Consider the following 19,483-nt stretch of genomic DNA (forward strand, 5'->3'; position numbering starts at 1 on the left):
TATGTGAATTATTGTTGTTATAAGTTACACTAAAGAAATCTACTGAGCATTAATGTATGCTAGTTACTATTATTATATTAAAACATTTAATATATATGATATAATATTGTAATTAATATTAAATACTGGACAAAGATGGTCAGTTAAAAGTAGGATTGATAGAAAGTGATGTGGGGAGGGAGTAAGAAACTGAATTCCCAAAATCCAACTCTGGGTTTATCATCTAGTGCGCATCATTGGAAAACAGTAAATTCTCTCTGAGCAGTATGACTGAGTCAGCATTTATAATATTGAAAAATGTCTTAGCTAAAAGTGAGTGAAGGAGGTGCTCTTCTGCTACCATTTGACCATCATGGTCAGACAAATCATTTACTTCTGGGGCTCACTTCTTTCATAAAAGATAGTTGGATTTAGAAATAAATTGTCAATAACTACTATGCTATATCCTTCTAGTCTTGTTGGCAACAAAACCAAAGCCATTGGAAAGCAGTAAATTATCTCTGAGCAGTATGACTGAGGCAGGATTTATAATATTGAAAAATGTCTTAGCTAAAAGTGAGTGAAGGAGATGCTCTTCTGCTACCATGGTCAGACAAATCATTTACTTCTGGGACTCACTTCTATTTCATGAAAGATAGCTGGATTTAGAAATAAATTGTCAATAACTACTGTGCTATATCCATCTAGTCTTGTTGGCAACAAAACCAAAGCTGTGTTTGTACCATGACATTTCCGTCAGAAAGGTCATGGCACAGTGTTAGGCTCTTCAGAGTATGGGGGATAGCCATGTGAACAAAATAGAAAAATTATATATAGCTTAGATGAACTTTGTAAAAATAGTACATTGATGAGAGGTGTCTCTTCATACAGAGTCCAGTGAGATAAGGTGCTGCCTGTGTGTGCAGCCTGAGCAGTGAGTGGGTATCTACACCTGCTGATGGAGTGCACTATTCCATGCTTCTGCCAGTTGAAGGTGTTTTGGAGGGCCCGTCATAGAATACGCAGGCAGACCACACCAAGAAGGCCAATAGTAGCAAAGACAAAAGAGAGTAGTTGATTTTGAGTGAAGATCCAGATTAAAAGTTATCATTGTATTGTTACAAATTGTAGTTGTGTAAGTTTATGTAAGAAAACACATTCTTTAAAGCAAAGTCACTGTTGAAAATAATTTACATAGCTGAAGATGGCTGAAACCCACACTCTTTCAGTGAAACTCTTGCATTTTGGAAAAGAAGTTAGCAACCACATCAAGAAATCAAGTTGGAAATGACTTGCAGGTCCAGCTCATAACTATTATTAAAGGCAACCGTCAATCCAGTATTAACATATTGCACACTCTACCAGCAAAAGAGAAGACAGCAGAAAATGATGTGGCAGGAAAGAAGACACTGTATAAGAAGACAGACCTACTTGCAGAAAGAAGAATAGCAACTCAAGCTCAAGGAGTGAGAATACCAACAGGTGAAATATGGCAGTCAACCCAAAGAAAGAAACCACTACCAAGGGATCAGGATTTTTGGTGGGATCAGCAGTGGTTTCACAGAAGGAAGCAGTTAACAAAGTGAGTCAGCAAATGGATGAAGAGGTATGTGACTATCGTAACACTGATGATCACAGTGCACCAAGATTAAAGACATTATCTGAACCTACAACTTCAAATATATAGTCAAATTGTTCTCAGAGGAATACAGACAGAGACAAACTACTTACTTTTCTACAAGTTAACACGTGTTGTATTAGAAATAAGATTTTAGAATTAGAACATTTATGTAACACTGAGCATGAGGATATTATATGTATATCTGAGCAGTGTTTGACCCAAGAACAAGTATTTGTTCCCCAAGGGGATGTTGGAGACAAAATATGTAGGAATCAGAGAAAGAATGGTGGCGCTGGAATTTTTGTCAAAGAAGGAATAAAATTTTCCGGAAGCGATGTATCTACATATTCCTCAGAACTAGATGTGTAAAACTAATAAAATGAATAAAATTTTCTGGAAGTGATGTCTCTACATATTCCTCAGAACTAGATGTGTAAAACTAATAAATGAAAATATAGTGGTAGATAGGCTACGTAGGTCACCAGATGGTGATGTAAATTTGTTTAGTGAAAAATGTGAATTAACAGTTAAAAAGATATTGAAGAGAAAGAGAAGAATTGCTGTCTATGGTGATTTCAACATAGAAATGGCAAACACACAGAGGCAAGTCACTAGGACATTCTTCAATATGTTAAGAGCATTAGACCTCTATTGTACAAATAACAATGCCACACATAAGAGTGCCTGCATAGACAATATTGTTGTGAATTTCCATAGGGAAGATTTTACAGTCAGACTTGCAGGAAGTGGACTTGCATATCATGAGCCACTACTCCTTGCACTCTGTGAGAGGCAACCAGTTAAAATTGAAGAACCTAAAGTAGTAATGGTACAAGGGGAAATTGAAGAGTACATAAGTATGTTTATTGATAGAGTAGGAAGTGCAGATTCGGACTTCATATATAATTGTCAATCTGGCAAAAGGGGAGCTGAAATTACCTTTGATAACTTCTTTAAAAGTACACAGATTTATGGTATTCTTGCTCAACAGTAAAAAAAAAAAGATGTCCAAGTGAAATGAAAAAGATTCAACTGATTTACAGCTTAAGCAAGCCTCTACCCAAGGGGCAGAACAGAGCCTGCATTCATAGGTCATATCTGAAATGCAAAAGATTCTACAAAGCTAAGCTAAACTACTACTGGCAAATATATATATATATATATATATATTGTAATTTCAAAGTGTTCCTGACGTGAGGGGAGTGCCCCCATATGAAATATGTGACTGGAATAGCCCAAAGTATGTCACCCTAAGGTACTCAGAACTCACTACCTCCCTCAGTTTCAAGATAAGGTATGCCACTCAGGATATTTTTTCACATACATGATTGACATGTTCCTCCCAATAGAATTTTGAGTCAATGTAAATACCTAAGAGTTTTACTGACTTATTACCTACTTCATTTGATATTCCCATTAAATGTTATTGGGTTTCATCATGATTGCACAGGAGCTTATTGGCTGCAGACCAGTCCAGGGCCTTACCAAGTGTTTGGTTTCTTACACTATTCAGATCTGAAACATTATGATGTGTGGTAAGTAGTGTTGTATCATCAGCATAACATATGACAGGGCGGGCTATGTTATTAGGTAAATCATTGATAGGTACAATGAAAAAGAAGGGTCCAAACATAGACCCTTGTGGTACACTTGTGCTGATTTCCATTATGGAAAAATTTACATTTCTGACTGAGAAAAATTGTTTTTTGTTACTTAAATAAGAACTGGTCACAGCTAAAGTGCTTCCTCTCACCCCATAAAATTCTAGTTTCCTCACTAGAATGTCACCAGGAATGCAATTGAAAGCTTTGCTTACATCACTTAATGACAGTGATACCATGTTATTGTTTTCAGAAGCTGTTAAGGTTTGGTCAGTGATTTACAAGATGGTCCTTGTTGTGTTTCTTCCGTTGCAAAAACCAGACTGATCGTTGCATAGGATATTGTGTTTTTGAACGAAGCTGCTTTCTTTGTGTGTGTATCAGTGCCTCAAATATCTCTGAGAATATCGGAACAATAGAGACTGATCTGTAGCTTTGGGGAAGATGTTTGTCGCCTTTTTTAAAAACTGTGACAGCTTTTGATACCTTAAGGGCATCCAGAAAAACTCCCAAGTCCACACATTTATTAAAAATAAAAGTGTCTTTTTAATGATGTTATTTGATAACAAATAACAGTCCATACTTTTAGAACCTGAAAATTTGGATGCAGCTTTTATAATGTCAGCAAGTGTGACAGCCCTCCATTGAAATACCAGGTTAACAGGCAGTGGTGTTCCAACAAGGTCCATTGTAGATGAATTTGTTGCTTTAAGACTGTTACTTATTTCTTTAACTGAGTTTAAAAAGTTCTGATTTAATTCCTTTAGTTCAAGCAGAGCTGTTTCTGTGCTTTTTTGTGTATTCTCTTGTTTTATTATTTGCCATGCTGCCTTGCATTTATTGGGAGCCCTTTCTGGTTAGTTATCCACTGTATAACAGGTCATAGGGAGCATTGTCGTCCTCTTTTTTCTAGACTCAGACTACTCATAATTATAAATTTATACATTTATGTGTCTGTACTCTATATTAAAAATAATATTTCAGGATTTGTGTCAGAGGGGAAATAAATGAACACAACACCAGAGCATACCACACCACAGATTAGCAAGAACAGGAAAGTCCCACAAAGTAAACACTCAAAATGTTCGATAAACTGCCAATTCGTGTTCAGTCTATGGATATAATTTTTTTAAAAATTAGTGGTACAGCTGACTGTCAAATCATTCATTTTATGACATTAAAGAATTCTTTGAGGTGCCTGAGGAGGATCTTAGCATTTAAAAGTTTTCCGTAGTTAAACATCCTATTGTGGGCTGTGGTTAAGTCGTATGTAATTACATAGTGTATACAATGCACAATACACTATGTGCAAGGTATACTATACTATATATACTATATTATATTATAGTACAGCTTATTGCGTTAACTTTTAGAAACCATCCTAGTGTACTCTGGTACACACTCATGCTTAAAATGTATATTATAATCTATTGAAATTAGTTTATTTTATTATTATGTATGTACTACTGCATCCTGTATGATGAAGCCAGTATCATGGTTAAATGATCTATGGTGAATAAAATTCTTGATTCTTCATTCTTGAGTGTAACACCTTGTGTCAAGTACGGTGAAGCACAGCAGCATTAGGGATCATAATAAATGCCGTATGTGTCAACAATGACAGGACAGAGTGCGATAAGTGATTGAAATTAGAAGAAGGGAATTTTGAAGAATTTGAATGGTTTTAAGTGGGAGATTTGAAGAGACAAGGCGTTACCAAAAAAGTGATATTAGTCAGGAAATAACAAGAGGCTAGTTAGCCATAAATAGTAGTTTCTGCTCGCCAAGATGACGTTGCTGACAAAAATGAGAGTTAAGGTACTTTTGACACTAAAATTGCAAATAAGAGGGGTGTCCACAAATATTGGCTGTCTGTAATCTGTGCTGGAAGACAGCATCCACAATTATGAGGGATATGGGGTCTGACAATGCTGCAGCAACACTGATGCTGCCCACATCAAGCTGAGTGTGATTGCAGTGAACTGCTGTGGGCTGACACGAGAAACTACACGTCATGCCACTGCCTGCCACCGCAATGTTCAACCTGCCGATGCTATGATGTGGTTCATTGAACCTGCAATGTGGTTCCCTCTCACTGCTGCAGGTGAGCAGTTTTCAAACTGGCAGTTTTTGGAATGGCATATCTCTGTGAAACATAGTATTGTTTAAGACAATATTTTGTGAAAAGATGTCACAAAATCATCTGAACTATTGTTTGACTGGCAACTTAGTTTTTACCTTTGATTACAATAAAATGGCATCAGAAATTTCTGAGTGGATCCACATCTTTCAGTAAGAGACTAGAAAGAGAAATAAAGTTGTCAGGAACAGAAATAAGGAAGAGGTTAGAAAGAATGATGAAAATCTGTTACAACACTTCAAAGTAGAAATGAAGAAATAAAAAGGAATAACAAAAATGTAAAAACTGAGCTTAATGAGTAAATACAAAGTTTACATGAAAGTATTGACGAAAGTTTTATTAGGCTACACAAGCAAGAGGTGACCAAAGTGATTGAGGAGGAAGGTTAAAGATCTGTAACAGAAATACATAGAGAGGTTTATCAAAGTGTGACTTAGCATGGAAGGAAGTAGGTGAATATGTTAAAGAGCTTCATGGTAATGTGGAGGAGGTCAGAGAATTTTTGGAACATGAATGTAAATTTTAAAGGAACAAATCTCAAAAGCCTGTACACATATCGAAGTGTTGAAAAATCATAGTGAGTCCAGAGGCACTGTGGTGTCAATTGAATCTACAACTAGTTTGGAGGAAAAGATACAGGCTTTTGTAGACAAAACTGAAAATTCGGGTGGTATTAACTTGTGTGGGGATGACACTACTAGACAAAGACAATTTAAAAAATTATGGAACAGAATTGCTAAACAATGACAGGCACTAAAATCTCAGGAGAAAAAGGGAATAGTACCCAAAACTTAAATCTATTAGAAGAGTTGCAGTTAGGGAGTGCCATGAATTTGTCTGAGCATTTCCCTAAGTTCAAGCAAGATGGGAATGTACATCCAACACAATTCCTGAGAGTATTTTCAAGATCTTTGGCACAATAATCAGAAGGCTCAAAAAGGATAGACTTTGCACTAAGTTATTTGATAGGTGATGTGGTGGAATGGGGAACAGCCCAATGTGGGGAGTTCACATCACATCCTGGGCCAATTTTCAGGAAAAGTTAAGAAAAAACTCTGGTCTCAGGGGATTCAGGAGAAGTTAACGTTAGAATTGGTAGAACCCAAATACTATAAGAATTCTTGTGGCAGTCAAAATATTTAGATAATGTGGTAGAGAAGATACATCTCGCAAAAAAGGAGATTTTATGTAGGCGATGGTCCACAGTGGATGATTTGTTTACATTTGTGGCAAGTTTAGATACAATGAACAAAGAGTGCAGTAATTTTAGTCCCGGAGAATCAAATTTGAATTGAAATGGTGACACAAATACAGCACGTACAATATATTTCAAAAGAAAAGAGAAATGAAATTTTGTCAGAGAGCTAGAAATAGCCTGAAAAAGGAGCAACAAACACAGCAACTATCGAAAAGCTAAAATATGCACATGCTGGTTCCAAATTCTGGAACCAATAGTAAACTACAGAATGATGCAATTATTCCATCACAGGCAACAATAGTGGTGGAAAATGGACAACATCCCGGAACCAGGGCCATGATCCAGGATGTGTCGATGTAAAGGAAGGCCGATATATCAAACAGATTGTTTCTTTCATGCAAACTATACCAATGAAAGAGTGGATTTTAGAAGAACAACAATTAGAAGACACTGAGAATAATTTTAAGCAAAAGGATTGTGAGAAATAAACCATCAGAAGATAGATATGAATGTTGACTCAGGAAGTCAAATCTTGTTTGTTTCAGAGTCATTATTGTTGATATTAAGAACCAAGATGGTACATCCTACACTTCCAGTAACAGGAGTGTATATTGTTGGTATTACAGGCTCTAGAACAATACAAATAAAACAAAGAAGTAAGGTTACCTTTAATATGGGGAATTTTATGTGTATGCAGACACTTTTGGTAATGCCCACTGTCAATATGCAGTTATTGCTCAGCATTGATTGGCTTAATGCATATAAAATAACTTAAGGTTTTGCAGCCTGAGAACTGATCAGTGATTACAACAATCAGTGTTATGTGATACCATTTAAGAATAGGGGAGTAATAAGTAGCAGAAGATATGAGATAAAGTTAGTGGGTACACAAAGCATGCTGAGTTCTGAGGAACCTGGTGATTAGCAACAACTGTTACACTCTCAAATAAAGCTAAAAGCATTTGAATCAGATTTGCTAACAGACCAACAAAACAGTACTTAAACCAAATATGTTCTGGTATCAAAAGGCATTTTTAGATAAACCAGGGGTACTTGGAGGTTATATATGCAACTTTAAGATAAAGGATGATACACCACTTCTTGTAAACCTTATCCCATGCAAGCAGACCATTCCAAGAATGTCAATAATAGTAAAGACACAAAAGAGACTGGTTGATTTTGGGTGAAGGTCCGGATTAAAAGTTATTGATGTATGGCTGGGAATTGTAATTGTGTAAGTTTATGTAGTAAAATACAGTGTTTAAAGCAAAGTTGCTGTAAAAAATAATTTACATAGCTAAAGGTAGTAACAACACTGCTCTCTTTGAGCCAAGCACTCGCAGTTTGGAAAAGACATTACCAAGCATGGCAAGAAGTCAAGCTGGAACAGCAACAGCCAGTCCAATGTTAACATGTTGTACATTCGGTCAGCTACAGAGGAGGCAGTGTTACACCTGGTGTCAAGTACGGTGAAGCTCAGCACCAGGGAACATAACAAACGCTACAGCTGAAGATCAAGAGTGAGACAGAAAAGAAATGATTTCAACCTGTTATTTAAAAATATGATAATTACTTAATTTTTAATTTACATATTGTTATCACTGTGTAACTTAGTAAAACCTTTAAAGCTTACACCATCAAGATAATTTTTAATTTTTGTGCACTTACCTCAGAAGAGTTTATGTTTTCCTCTGGAGTACTTATAAATAAATTCAGTGCTTTCTTCAGCAACTTTGTCATGGGTGACTTGTTTTGTTCTATCAGTACTGTAATATTTCCCTCTAATATTTTCTGCAAATCTGTTGAGCATATTGTTTCACTTTTGTCCAATTCAAATGTAATAAATACACATACTGTTTTAGTTTGTTTGCAGCCTTGCAGTGTGTGACACCAGTCTGAAGGTAATTTGTTGCAATAGTCATTACAGATCATTACTGGGTCTGAGAGAGTAATGTCATCTGGAAGTGAAGCTTCCAGTAATGATTGCCAGTAATGGACATCCAAAGGGAACACAGATGCTGATAGTCCTAAAACTGATATATGCAAGTGTCTGTCATCATCTGCAAAAAGAAGATAGGATATTATGACTAACTTAAAAGAAATGAGAGAGTATTTCATAAAAGTACCTACAACAGTGTAAAGAGGAAAAGTTGAGTACCCTCCAAAATTTTCATGTTTGAAATGTATTTTTGCAAGAATCAAATAAAACTAAACGTTTTTCAATAGCTACCCACAAAGAAGTGCAAAGGTGATCAACAATCATATTTTTTGAAATGCTTATTATTAATGGTCACAATATTGATTATTTCTGGATGGAAAATTTTCTATTATGTTTCTGTATTATGCAAGTTAGCTACTATAGAGGAAACTTCAGATGGTGTAACTGCTCATAATAAACCAATTACTGCACCGACAAGAACTATTAATCTCTCTTCATGAACTTCCTTCCCAAGGTTATTTTTAATCATTTATCTCACCCAGCAACAGCTTGTCTGCCCTAAATTAGAAAACATGTACAATTCTAGGCACTATTCACAACTCTGTTTTGTTTACTGTATGGCTCGTTCGCTAAGTGGATAAGTGTCAGTTTACAAATTCGTAGATCTAAGGATCACTCCTCATTTGGTTCTAGAATTTTTTGGTATTTATTGCTTCTTTAAACCATGATAATCATTTATTAATGTGAAAAACACCATGCTGTGGCATAGTTCAGAGCCCATATTAAGCTGTAGGGCCCCCTACAACTGGCTTCGTGAATCAGACCAAACGTGGGGGAAGGTAAGAGCATTCCGCCTTCAATAAAACCACACCCATCAACACTGGTATTCAATACAGCCTTCTGGCTGAGAACAACTTTACTTACTACATAATATAATCTGGTCATAATGTTCCATCTCAGTCGCTTCTTAATTATTAATGATATTTATTAACTAAGTAGCTGATACCATTTTCTGTCAAAGCTAAATGCTGTTAACTTTCTTTGTTTGCCATTTCAAATTGGTTTTTAAACACCCATGTTACCAATTCTACTGCATGATCCTATTTAATAATCTTGTGAATAATACACACTTGCTGAACACTGGACAATGTTCTGTAGAAAAAAGGCTGTTTGATCCACTTTTTCCAGAGGCTCACATTCACTACCAGTGTCATTCTACATTCTACATCATAATGAGATATCATGTACTTGAACCAAGGGATATGAAAACAATTAACTAACCAATCACTCTTATTTCTTATCTTATGGATACAACTCATGAGAAAGACAGATGGATGGTAAAAATGTATAGAAAAACAACTCAGTTTTTAAATTGTTGAAAGTTTTTTTTTGTGAAACACTGTATTAACCAAATGAAAAGGCAGGCTACTCGATAAATGAAACTGCAACTGTACTAATTTGAAGAGGCAAAGATATATCTTTCACAGGCATATGATATGTCGAAATGTCCCATGTATACCCCTACAAAAGTTTTGCAAATAATTCCATGTAAATTCACTTTAATCTTCAGATATGTGTGTTCATTTTTTAATGTTGCAGTGAAGTTCCATTTTTAATAAGCTGTATCTCAATATTTTTAATATAGTTGATAGTGTGGGTACTTTTGACCATTCATTTACCTCTACATCAGTTTATCACAAAGAACTACTGCATTTGCAACAAAAACCATCAATGTTCTGTGGGTTTCAATACCTTTATTTTCAGCGGGTGAGAGTGATAAGGCAAGGAAAAGGGTCAACTTACTCTAGTAACAGCTTTGAGAAGTATTAACATATACTTATATTATAGAAATGAATTGTTGCTTTCATTGAAATGGCACTATAAATGACAAATTAATGTAAATGAACGCATTCAAAATATTCATAAATTGTGAAATTTTCTTCCTAGATATACTCACCCTCAAAGGACCGCTTCTTATCTAAGTTAAGTTCCTCTGCAACAAAAGAATTCTTATTTATTTATTGAAGATACACCAAAATAAGTTCTCTTCTGACTAAGTAACACTTTGAACCAACTAATTTTTACTACATTGTAGCCCTAACAACTGAAGTTTATTTTCCAGTAGTTTTTGTTCTCAGCAGGAATGTGAATGAGTTCCTGCCACAACTAGTTTATATTGAATTACTCTTCAGTCTGTTAAGAAGTACTATCAACATCCTTGTCTGACACAATAGCTGAGTGGTTAGTGTGGCAGAATGCCATACAAAGGGGCCTCGGTTCGATTCCCAGTTGGGTTGGGGATTTTCTCCATTCAGGGACTGGGTGCTGTGTTGTCTTCATCATCATCTCATCCCCATTGACATGCAAGTCACTGGAGTCGTGTCAGCTAAAAAGACTTGCACCAGGCGACCAATCTACCCAACAGGATGCCCTAGCCACATGACATTTCATTTCATCAACATACACAAATATCGTTTTTGAAGTATTTGAAAGAATGGTATCAGCAAAATTGGTTTTCTGTCGCAGGAAGCCTTCTCAAAGAAGTTTTTGCTGCTGAACGACTTCTTTATTTTTATTTGGTCTAATACTTAATATTTCTCTTTCTTCTGCTGTGTCTCTTTCCAGAAAGTTCCATAGCCAGAATGTAGTAACTGATTTCAGTGTCAAGAGTAAAACAGTATAAAACTAAATAATCATGTCCCATTGTGGTGGCATCTTTTATCCATGTGGCCCTTTTTTTCTCCTCTCCCCCCAACTGAAAGAAATATTAAATTAGGTTTCTTATCACAGCTACTTTTATTTACTAACTAGTTATCTGTTATGTGCGAAGCCCGCTAAAGATGCGGTACAGTAATAAATAATTATAAATTGAAATCCAGTCCTGCAAAAACAGAGTTACACAAACAGCTACAAAAAAGGAATTTGTCTACAACCTTCTCAAGAATTTGTAAATGTCTGGGTTTGTAGTGCATTTTTGGTGTAGAAGTGGAGGTGTGTCAGAGTATCAAAGCTGTGGTGGTGGCCAGTGGTGGCCAGGGAAAGTCAGCTGCAAGGTAAAACATGTTTTATTCAGTCTTTTGTTACAATGATCAAATTGGTGTGATGCCAGGGACATGCTCTCTGCCGGCATGTTGTCTGCTGGCTGCACTGCCAGCTGCTGATGGCCGTGTCGGCATATTGGGCAGGTGTCGTCTGTGTCCAACTTTCCTGAGGACCCATGAGTGAGGAATGCCAATGACATGAATGTCCACCTGGCTTCTCAAAGAGGTCTACCGCTACTAGAAGAGAAGTTCACCTGGGGGAAGGTGATTGGCAGTGGTACCACCCTGGCCATACTCCACTGCCCTCCAAGGCAGAAATCCAGCTGCTACTGTAAAGCTTGGATATGGCTCATCCATTGTACTACTCCAGATCTATAGTTGTGGAAATAACCCCATGACCTGGTCTAGTGGAAATGGCTGCCCAGATCAGAATTGGGTGCTCATAGGTCCATAACACGGTAGATAATTGTTTGGCTTTAGCTTCATGAAGGGTGGTGCCAAACGGTGCTAGAATCAGAGAGTATTTATAGCAGTTAGTGGCATGCTTGTTGTGCCAGTAATTGTTTCTAGGCACACACAGATCAACACTGTGATGGCCCAGTGGTATGAAAACTCCCCTTGGGCTAGTTCATAGTTACGCAGCTTTTCTACAATGTCACCAAGACATAGGGCTTGGGTTGGCCCACCAATGTTTGGTAGGTAACCAGCCTCATTGATGAAATCACATGCTAGTGCTTCTGCTCTTGCCTGCTTGCCCCACATATTGCTGCGGTGGAGTTGCTTTTCTTACAGTAACACCCAAAATTAATTATGGCGTTACATTCCTCTCATCTTTGGGAAGACCTGGACCCCAGGTCTGAATCTGTGACCAGTCTGCAGCAAAAGACTTCACACACATACTTATGAAAGGTACTGTTTACATTTTTCCTCTTAACCTTAAGCTGCTTGAGCTACATAGCTTAGACTCCATATTCATTCTACAGTTCTTAGCAAATCTGTTCTCCCATCCTTCCTACATTAGTAGATCAAACCTCCACTCTTGTTTACATTACCCCATAAACATTAATCACTCCAAAACATTTAATGACTATATACAGGGTGTTTCAAAAATGACTGGTATATTTGAAATGGCAATAAAAACTAAACGAGCAGCAATAGAAATACACCGTTTGTTGCAATATGCTTGGGACAACAGTACATTTTCAGGCACACAAACTTTTGAAATTACAGTAGTTACAATTTTCAACAACAGATGGCGCTGCAAGTGATGTGAAAGATATAGAAGACAACACAGTCTGTGGGTGTGCCATTCTGTACGTCGTCTTTCTGCTGTAAGCATGTGCTGTTCACAACGTGCAAGTGTGCTGTAGACAACATGGTTTATTCCTTAGAACAGAGGATTTTTCTGGTGTTGGAATTCCACCGCCTAGAACACAGTGTTGTTGCAACAAGACGAAGTTTTCAACGGAGGTTTAATGTAACTAAAGGACCGAAAAGCGATACAATAAAGGATCTGTTTGAAAAATTTCAATGGACTGGGAACGTGACGGATGAACGTGCTGGAAAGGTAGGGCGACCGCGTACGGCAACCACAGAGGGCAACGCGCAGCTACTGCAGCAGGTGATCCAACAGCGGTCTCGGGTTTCCGTTCGCCGTGTGGCAGCTGCGGTCCAAATGATGCCAACGTCCACATATTGTCTCATGTGCCAGAGTTTACACCTCTAACCATACAAAATTCAAACGCGGCAACCCCTCAGCGCCGCTACCATTGCTGCACGAGAGACATTCGCTAACGATATAGTGCACGGGATTGATGATGGCGATATGCATGTGAGCAGCATTTGGTTTACTGACGAAGCTTATTTTTACCTGGACGGCTTCGTCAATGAACAGAACTGGTGCATATGGGGAACCGAAAAGCCCCATGTTGCAGTCCCATCGTCCCTGCATTCTCAAAAAGTACTGGTCTGGCCCGCCATTTCTTCCAAAGGAATCATTGGCCCATTTTTCAGATCTGAAACGATTACAGCATCACGCTATCTGGACATTCTTCATGAATTTGTGGCGGTACAAACTGCTGTAGACGACACTGTGAACACCTCGTGGTTTATGCAAGATGGTGCCCGGCCACATTGCACGGCCGACGTCTTTAATTTCCTGAATGAATATTTCGATGATCGTGTGATTGCTTTGGGCTATCCGAAACATACAGGAGGTGGCGTGGATTGGCCTCCCTATTCGCCAGACATGAACCCCTGTAACTTCTTTCTGTGGGGACACTTGAAAGACCAGGTGTACCACCAGAATCCAGAAACAATTGAACAGCTGAAGCAGTACATCTCATCTGCATGTGAAGCCATTCCGCCAGACACGTTGTCAAAGGTTTCGGGTAATTTCATTCAGAGACTACGCCATATTATTGCTACGCATGGTGGATATGTGGAAAATATCGTACTATAGAGTTTCCCAGACCGCAGCGCCATCTGTTGTTGAAAATTGTAACTACTGTAATTTTGAAAGTTTGTCTGCCTGAAAATGTACTGTTGTCCCAAGCATATTGCAACAAACGGTGTATTTCTATCGCTGCTTGTTTAGTTTTTATTGCCGTTTCAAACATACCGGTCATTTTTGAAACACCCTGTATATATCAATATCCACTTATGGCACTTCATCCTATTAGCAACAGTACTTGTGTCAACACTACTCAAAGCCCTGTGCCCTCCAAACTACAATAAATAATAGCACTATAATACATATATGTTGATTGATTGATTTCAACAGGGGAGCTAAAACAGCTTAGGTCTGACCCACCACTGCCTGCACCGGAACTAGGTTTATTGTGTGGTATCGCTCCCTGTATATCTAGTAAAGCCAACCAGTGCCCTTAAATAGTGCAAGGAGTTCCTCTACCTGTTTTTTGTTAGACACAATTTTTCAGGTCTAGATGTCCTGAAGATTCTGTATCTTTTACTTTCCAATGCCATGCATTCGAACATTAGGTGTGATGCAGTTTCTTCACCCTCATCACAGATCCTACATTTAGGGTCCTCTTCCATTATACCCATTGTGTGTATGTGTTTTTTTGAAATTCCCATGGCCAGTCATTTGTCCAGTCATGAGTCTGATCTCTTTCCTGTTCAATCCCAGGATTACAGAGCTTCTTTTAAAACATGGCATGGGCATCATTACCTTACCATGGTTTAGTTTATGGACCTTGGTCCAATATCCTACGTGCTGTTTCCTAAGCCAGTTCCATAGTTCTAATTTGATCATAGCCTTGGTGAGTGTCAGGACAGGTTCCAGTCCTATAAATTGAGTTGTTGCCCTCATCCTAGCCAATCTATCAGCTTGTTCATTGTCACAGATCCCTGAGTGGCCAGGGACCCACACTAGGTTCACCCTATTGCTTCCCCATAGCTCCACCAGCGCCCTGTGGCAATCTGCAACAATCTTAGATCTTGTTACAGGAGCTGCCAATGATTTCAGGGCTGCCTGGCTGCCTGAATAGATGTAGATGCTATGGTCATTGTAGCACCTATGCAAATTCTCCTCCACACATGCCCTGATTGCAGTAATTTCAGCTTGGAATACAGAGGCCAGTTTCCCTAGAGAGATGATGCTCTCCAGTCTTGTCTGAACCCCGAACAACCATGCCCCAATGCCTTGGTCTGTTTTTGACCCTTCGGTGAACCAAACGATGTCCCCCGTATGGTACTGACCTGTTTTCTTCCACTGCTCCCTACTTCCAATTATTATGCTGTAAGGCTTGCCGAAGCAGTTGGGAACTATTATATAGTTGGCAGGCATTTCCCCAGCCATACCTATATTTACCTCACTCACTATCTTAGTGTGTGATTCTGGATATCCAAATGAGACCCAGTTTTGGCTAGTTTTAAGTCTGTGTGCCCCAGCTGCTGCCTCCATCTTAGACCTAAGGTCAAGTGGAGGCATATCCAGCATGGCTTCCATTCCAGCGGTTGGTGTGCTGCTAATTCCGCCCGTTATGGCTAAGCAGGCCAATCTCTGCACCTTAGCAAGCCCCTTAGCAGCAACCCATTGTTCTACCTTCTTCCACCACACTACGGCCCCATTGGAAATCCTAGGTATAACCACTATGGTGTATATCCAGTGCATACCCCTGGGGCTTAGGCCCCAGTTTTTGCACAAGCCCTCCTAGTACTCACTAAAGTACTTTTTGCCTTGGAGCAGATGCTCTTAATATGAGGGGTCCAAGTTACCTTCTCATCCAAGGTTACCCCTAGATATTTCACTATCCCCTTCACAGGTAGAGTTTCATCGAAGAGCTTTAGATTCCATCTTGCATGCTGAATATGTCTCTGTGTAAATGGCACCACAACAGTCTTCTTAGGAATGCACCATTTTTGCACAATGTCCAACCCTCCTTGTGCCATATTCCTGACTGTGTCAGTGAATTTGCCAAGTATTACTGTGACAAGGTCATCTGCGTATTCTTGGCAGAAGCATTGTCTGGAATTTAGTTCCTCAATGAGTTCGTTCACCACTACATTTTACAATAGACGAGACAAAACTCCTCCTTGTGGGCAGCCTCTAGTGGTCTTAATTACCATCTTTTCATTCATTATGGTAGCCTCTACCTTCTTTCCACTAAGCATGGCTCTGGTCCACCTACATATAGTGGTCCCCAGGTCATGCACCTCTGCTGCCCTTACCATGGAATCGAAGGTCATGTTACTGAAGGCCCCCTCGATATCCAAGAAGATGCAGAGGGCTATTTCTTGGAAGTGAAGAGCTTTTTCCACCTTCCCAATGAGTCTCACATGATTTACCTGGTTGGTATGCGTGTTGGTTCAGGTGTAGAGGGACCCTATTTAGCCTCCTCTCCCCAACATATACATTAACCAGTTTTTCCAATGTTTTGAGAATGAAGGAGGGCACACTGATTGGTCTCATATCCTTGGCCTTGGTATGATCAATTCTCCATGGCTTTGGAATGAAGACAACCTTCACTGCCCTCCAAGCATTGGGAATGATTCCTACTGCTAGGCTAACCCTGAATAGCCTGCATAGGACACTTATAAGCTTTCCTCCTGCCTATTGCAAGAGAGCTGTAAAAATTCCATCTGGGCCAGGTGACTTGAATGGTTGGAATGTTCCCACCGCCAACTGGATTTTGTTAAAGTTCACACACTCCTTGGCCATTTCCCAGTCCTCTCTTCGAGTGCCTGAGAACCGTTGTCTCTCTGGGGTCACATACTGGTCTGTGTTGTCCGGCAGAGCATATTGAGGAAAATGAGGTTTTGAGGAGCCATTCCAGCATCTCATGTGCTGTCTTTGTATATTCCCCATCCTCCTTCCTTGACATACCTTTTGTATTGGTTTGTACTCTAGTGTGAATCTTCTGAAGTCTGGCTTGTGCAGCCGTGCCCTCCACTTCCTCACAGAATGCCTTCCAGGATGCCTCCTTTGCTTGTCTTATTGCAAGATTGTAATTGACAAGGGCCTCACGGTATTTAGCCCATTGTCCTTTACGTCTTGCAATATTAAATAGTCTCTGTACCTATTTCCTTTGTGTTTCCAGTTTGTTATTCCACCAAGGAACACTCCTGTTTGTGCACTTCCTGGTGATTGTGAAGTTGTCCTGATATGAAGTCACTGTGACAGAAGTAACAGCCTCTGCTACTTCCTCAAATTCTACTGGCTTCCTTATTGAGGTTTTAATTTCTGATAAGCTTAAGTCAAGGTCCCTCCTATATGTCTCCCAGTCTGTTTTCCTGGGATTCCTATAGGTCATGGTCTGCCTGATTCTCATTTCAACTTTGAATTTAATGTACATATGGTCCGATGAGAATGGCTCCAACACCACATGCCATTGTTTGACATAGCTACCCATCATCATGGAATGAAAAGTTATGTCAATTACTTCTTCCCTTCTGCTATTTGTGAATATAGGTTCATTGCCCCTATTCAGGACCTCTAAGTTGTTAGGTAAAAGAAATTCAAGAAGGTGCTCACCTCTACTGCTGCTGTCCTTGCTGCCCCACACTAGGTTGTGGGCATTGGCATCGCATCCCACCAGCAGTTGATCACCTTGCCGATGGCAAGTCTCTACCAGTCTCCTCACCTCCAAGGGAGGAGGAGAGCTGTCTTTGTACGGGAGGTATGCTGAAGCCAAAATAATTTCCCTCGTGGTACCTTCCTCACATTGCTGCATTTTAATGGTCACTAACTCCCTAGAGCAGAAATCCATCCTTGGCATGAACGAAATACCATTTCTTACATAGATCTATGTTCTGGAGTTTCTTAGATTCCTAGCATAGATCAGCTTACCTCCAGTGCCTCTGAGGCCCGATACACCCCCTTTGTATAAATAGGATTCTTGTATCAGGGCCATGTCCATTCCTGTCTCTCCAGGCACTGGCTCAGGGTAGCAGAGGCCCCTTTACTGTGCTGCAGATTAATCTGCAGCACCTCCAGGCTCCATCTTACTGCCATCTTTGAGGTCTTTGAGAACCCTGATGGTGACCTGCGAGAACCCTAAAAACAGTTTCAGGTCCTGCTCCCGCATTGCCTTCAGGGACTTCTCACCAACCTCCACCACCAGGGTTCGTCCTTCCAGAGCAACCTTCTGGCTAATCACCCTCCAGTCTTCTGTCAAGACTTTTGGGTTCTGGGCCCCTATTTTCCCAAACAGAGTCTTGGGAGAGACTTCCTCAAATATCTTAGGTACCCATAATGATATCTTTGCAGTCTTAAGGAGCTCCGCTGCTGTCTTGACCAGCAGCTTCACATCTTCCCATGGGGATATCATGGGCACCTTGTCATTGAGCAATTCTGCTGTGTGCGCCCCCTCACAGACAAAAATGAGTGCACCACGATCTAGATAGACCCTCCTGAACTGAAGTTGGGACTTGGGCCAACGCCCCCCCCCCCCCCCCCCCCCCCCACACCAATCTTTTCGAAGAGGGTTATCTATACTAGTTCCTCCTGTTGTGAGGTAATGGCCACCAGTGGATAACCTTCCTGGATAACTGCCATCCTAAAAACCGAGACTGCAGTACTATAGGTCTGTTTCCCTATTTCTTGTCTCAGTTTTTTCTGGACTTGCTTATCCAGGGAGGAGGGAGTCTGATCCCTCCCTTATCCGCTTACTACCTGTCTTTGACGTTGTGGGGGTCTGTGTGTCCCCTTCAACCTGAGACAGTTTTTTCCTGGGGGTCTTAGGTTCTAATCCCTTTACTTCCCTTCACTTGTTTTTAGGAAGCCATTCTTTCCCTTCCTCTTTCCTCTGTTTCCTGAGTAGCTTCCTCCTCTGGGCCCCAGACAAGCCTTTGATCTAAATCTGGTCTTCTTGGTTACAGTTCCCACTTCTGTCTCTGGTCTAGGCCCTGATTCAGTAGTGGAAATGCCTTCCATTGGATCTGTCCCCAATGTTTGGGTATCTGAGGTCTCAATTTGCCCTTCAGTTTCTTTTTCTTTATTTTCTATAATCGTGTCCATATTGGTCCCATGAGATTTGGGGATCTAGAAGGTCCACACCACGAATACCCTGTGCGGTGTGAGACTAATTACTCAGGGAGGTCGCCTGGTATCCCTGAGGCTCCATTTGCATCACATCTTCCCATGTGCCACACACCCCTCAGCATGGATCGCATCACACCTTGAGTTGGGAAAGGGAATTGGGTAGGACTAGGAGTAAATGAAGAAGATGGGACGTTGTGGGACACTCTGGGGCAGTCTGATCCATTGGCTGAGGCCTTTCTGGCAGTAGGTCCTCTACCTTCGGCATAGCCCTCAGCTTCCCGCAGATACACAAGCCTCTCCACCCGCACAGACAGTGCTTCATCAAGGTGGTGTCTCCCGGAGAGGACATATATCTTACTCTTACATTCAGTTTCTTTCACTTCTCTTATCATCTTATGTACATATGGTTATTCAGTCCAGCAGTATCTGATGTACTGAAGAATTGCATTGATAAGTGGCT

The 19,483-nt window shown here is 40.0% G+C and overlaps 1 protein-coding gene across 1 annotated transcript in view; it reads right to left on the bottom strand.

Annotated features, from left to right (window-relative positions):
* Positions 1–5,293: 5,293 nt before the first annotated feature.
* Positions 5,294–19,483, bottom strand: part of LOC126088291 (uncharacterized) — a 102,118-nt gene continuing 87,928 nt past the window's right edge. Inside the window, exons 7-8 of the mRNA XM_049906420.1 lie at positions 8,208–8,599; positions 5,294–5,347 (exon numbers count right to left, since the gene is read on the bottom strand). Coding sequence (XP_049762377.1) covers positions 5,294–5,347; positions 8,208–8,599 — 446 coding nt within the window. The remainder of the gene's footprint in view (positions 5,348–8,207; positions 8,600–19,483) is intronic.

Source organism: Schistocerca cancellata, chromosome 6, assembly GCF_023864275.1.
Source record: "Schistocerca cancellata isolate TAMUIC-IGC-003103 chromosome 6, iqSchCanc2.1, whole genome shotgun sequence".
In the NCBI taxonomy this organism is placed as follows: Eukaryota; Metazoa; Arthropoda; class Insecta; order Orthoptera; family Acrididae; genus Schistocerca; species Schistocerca cancellata.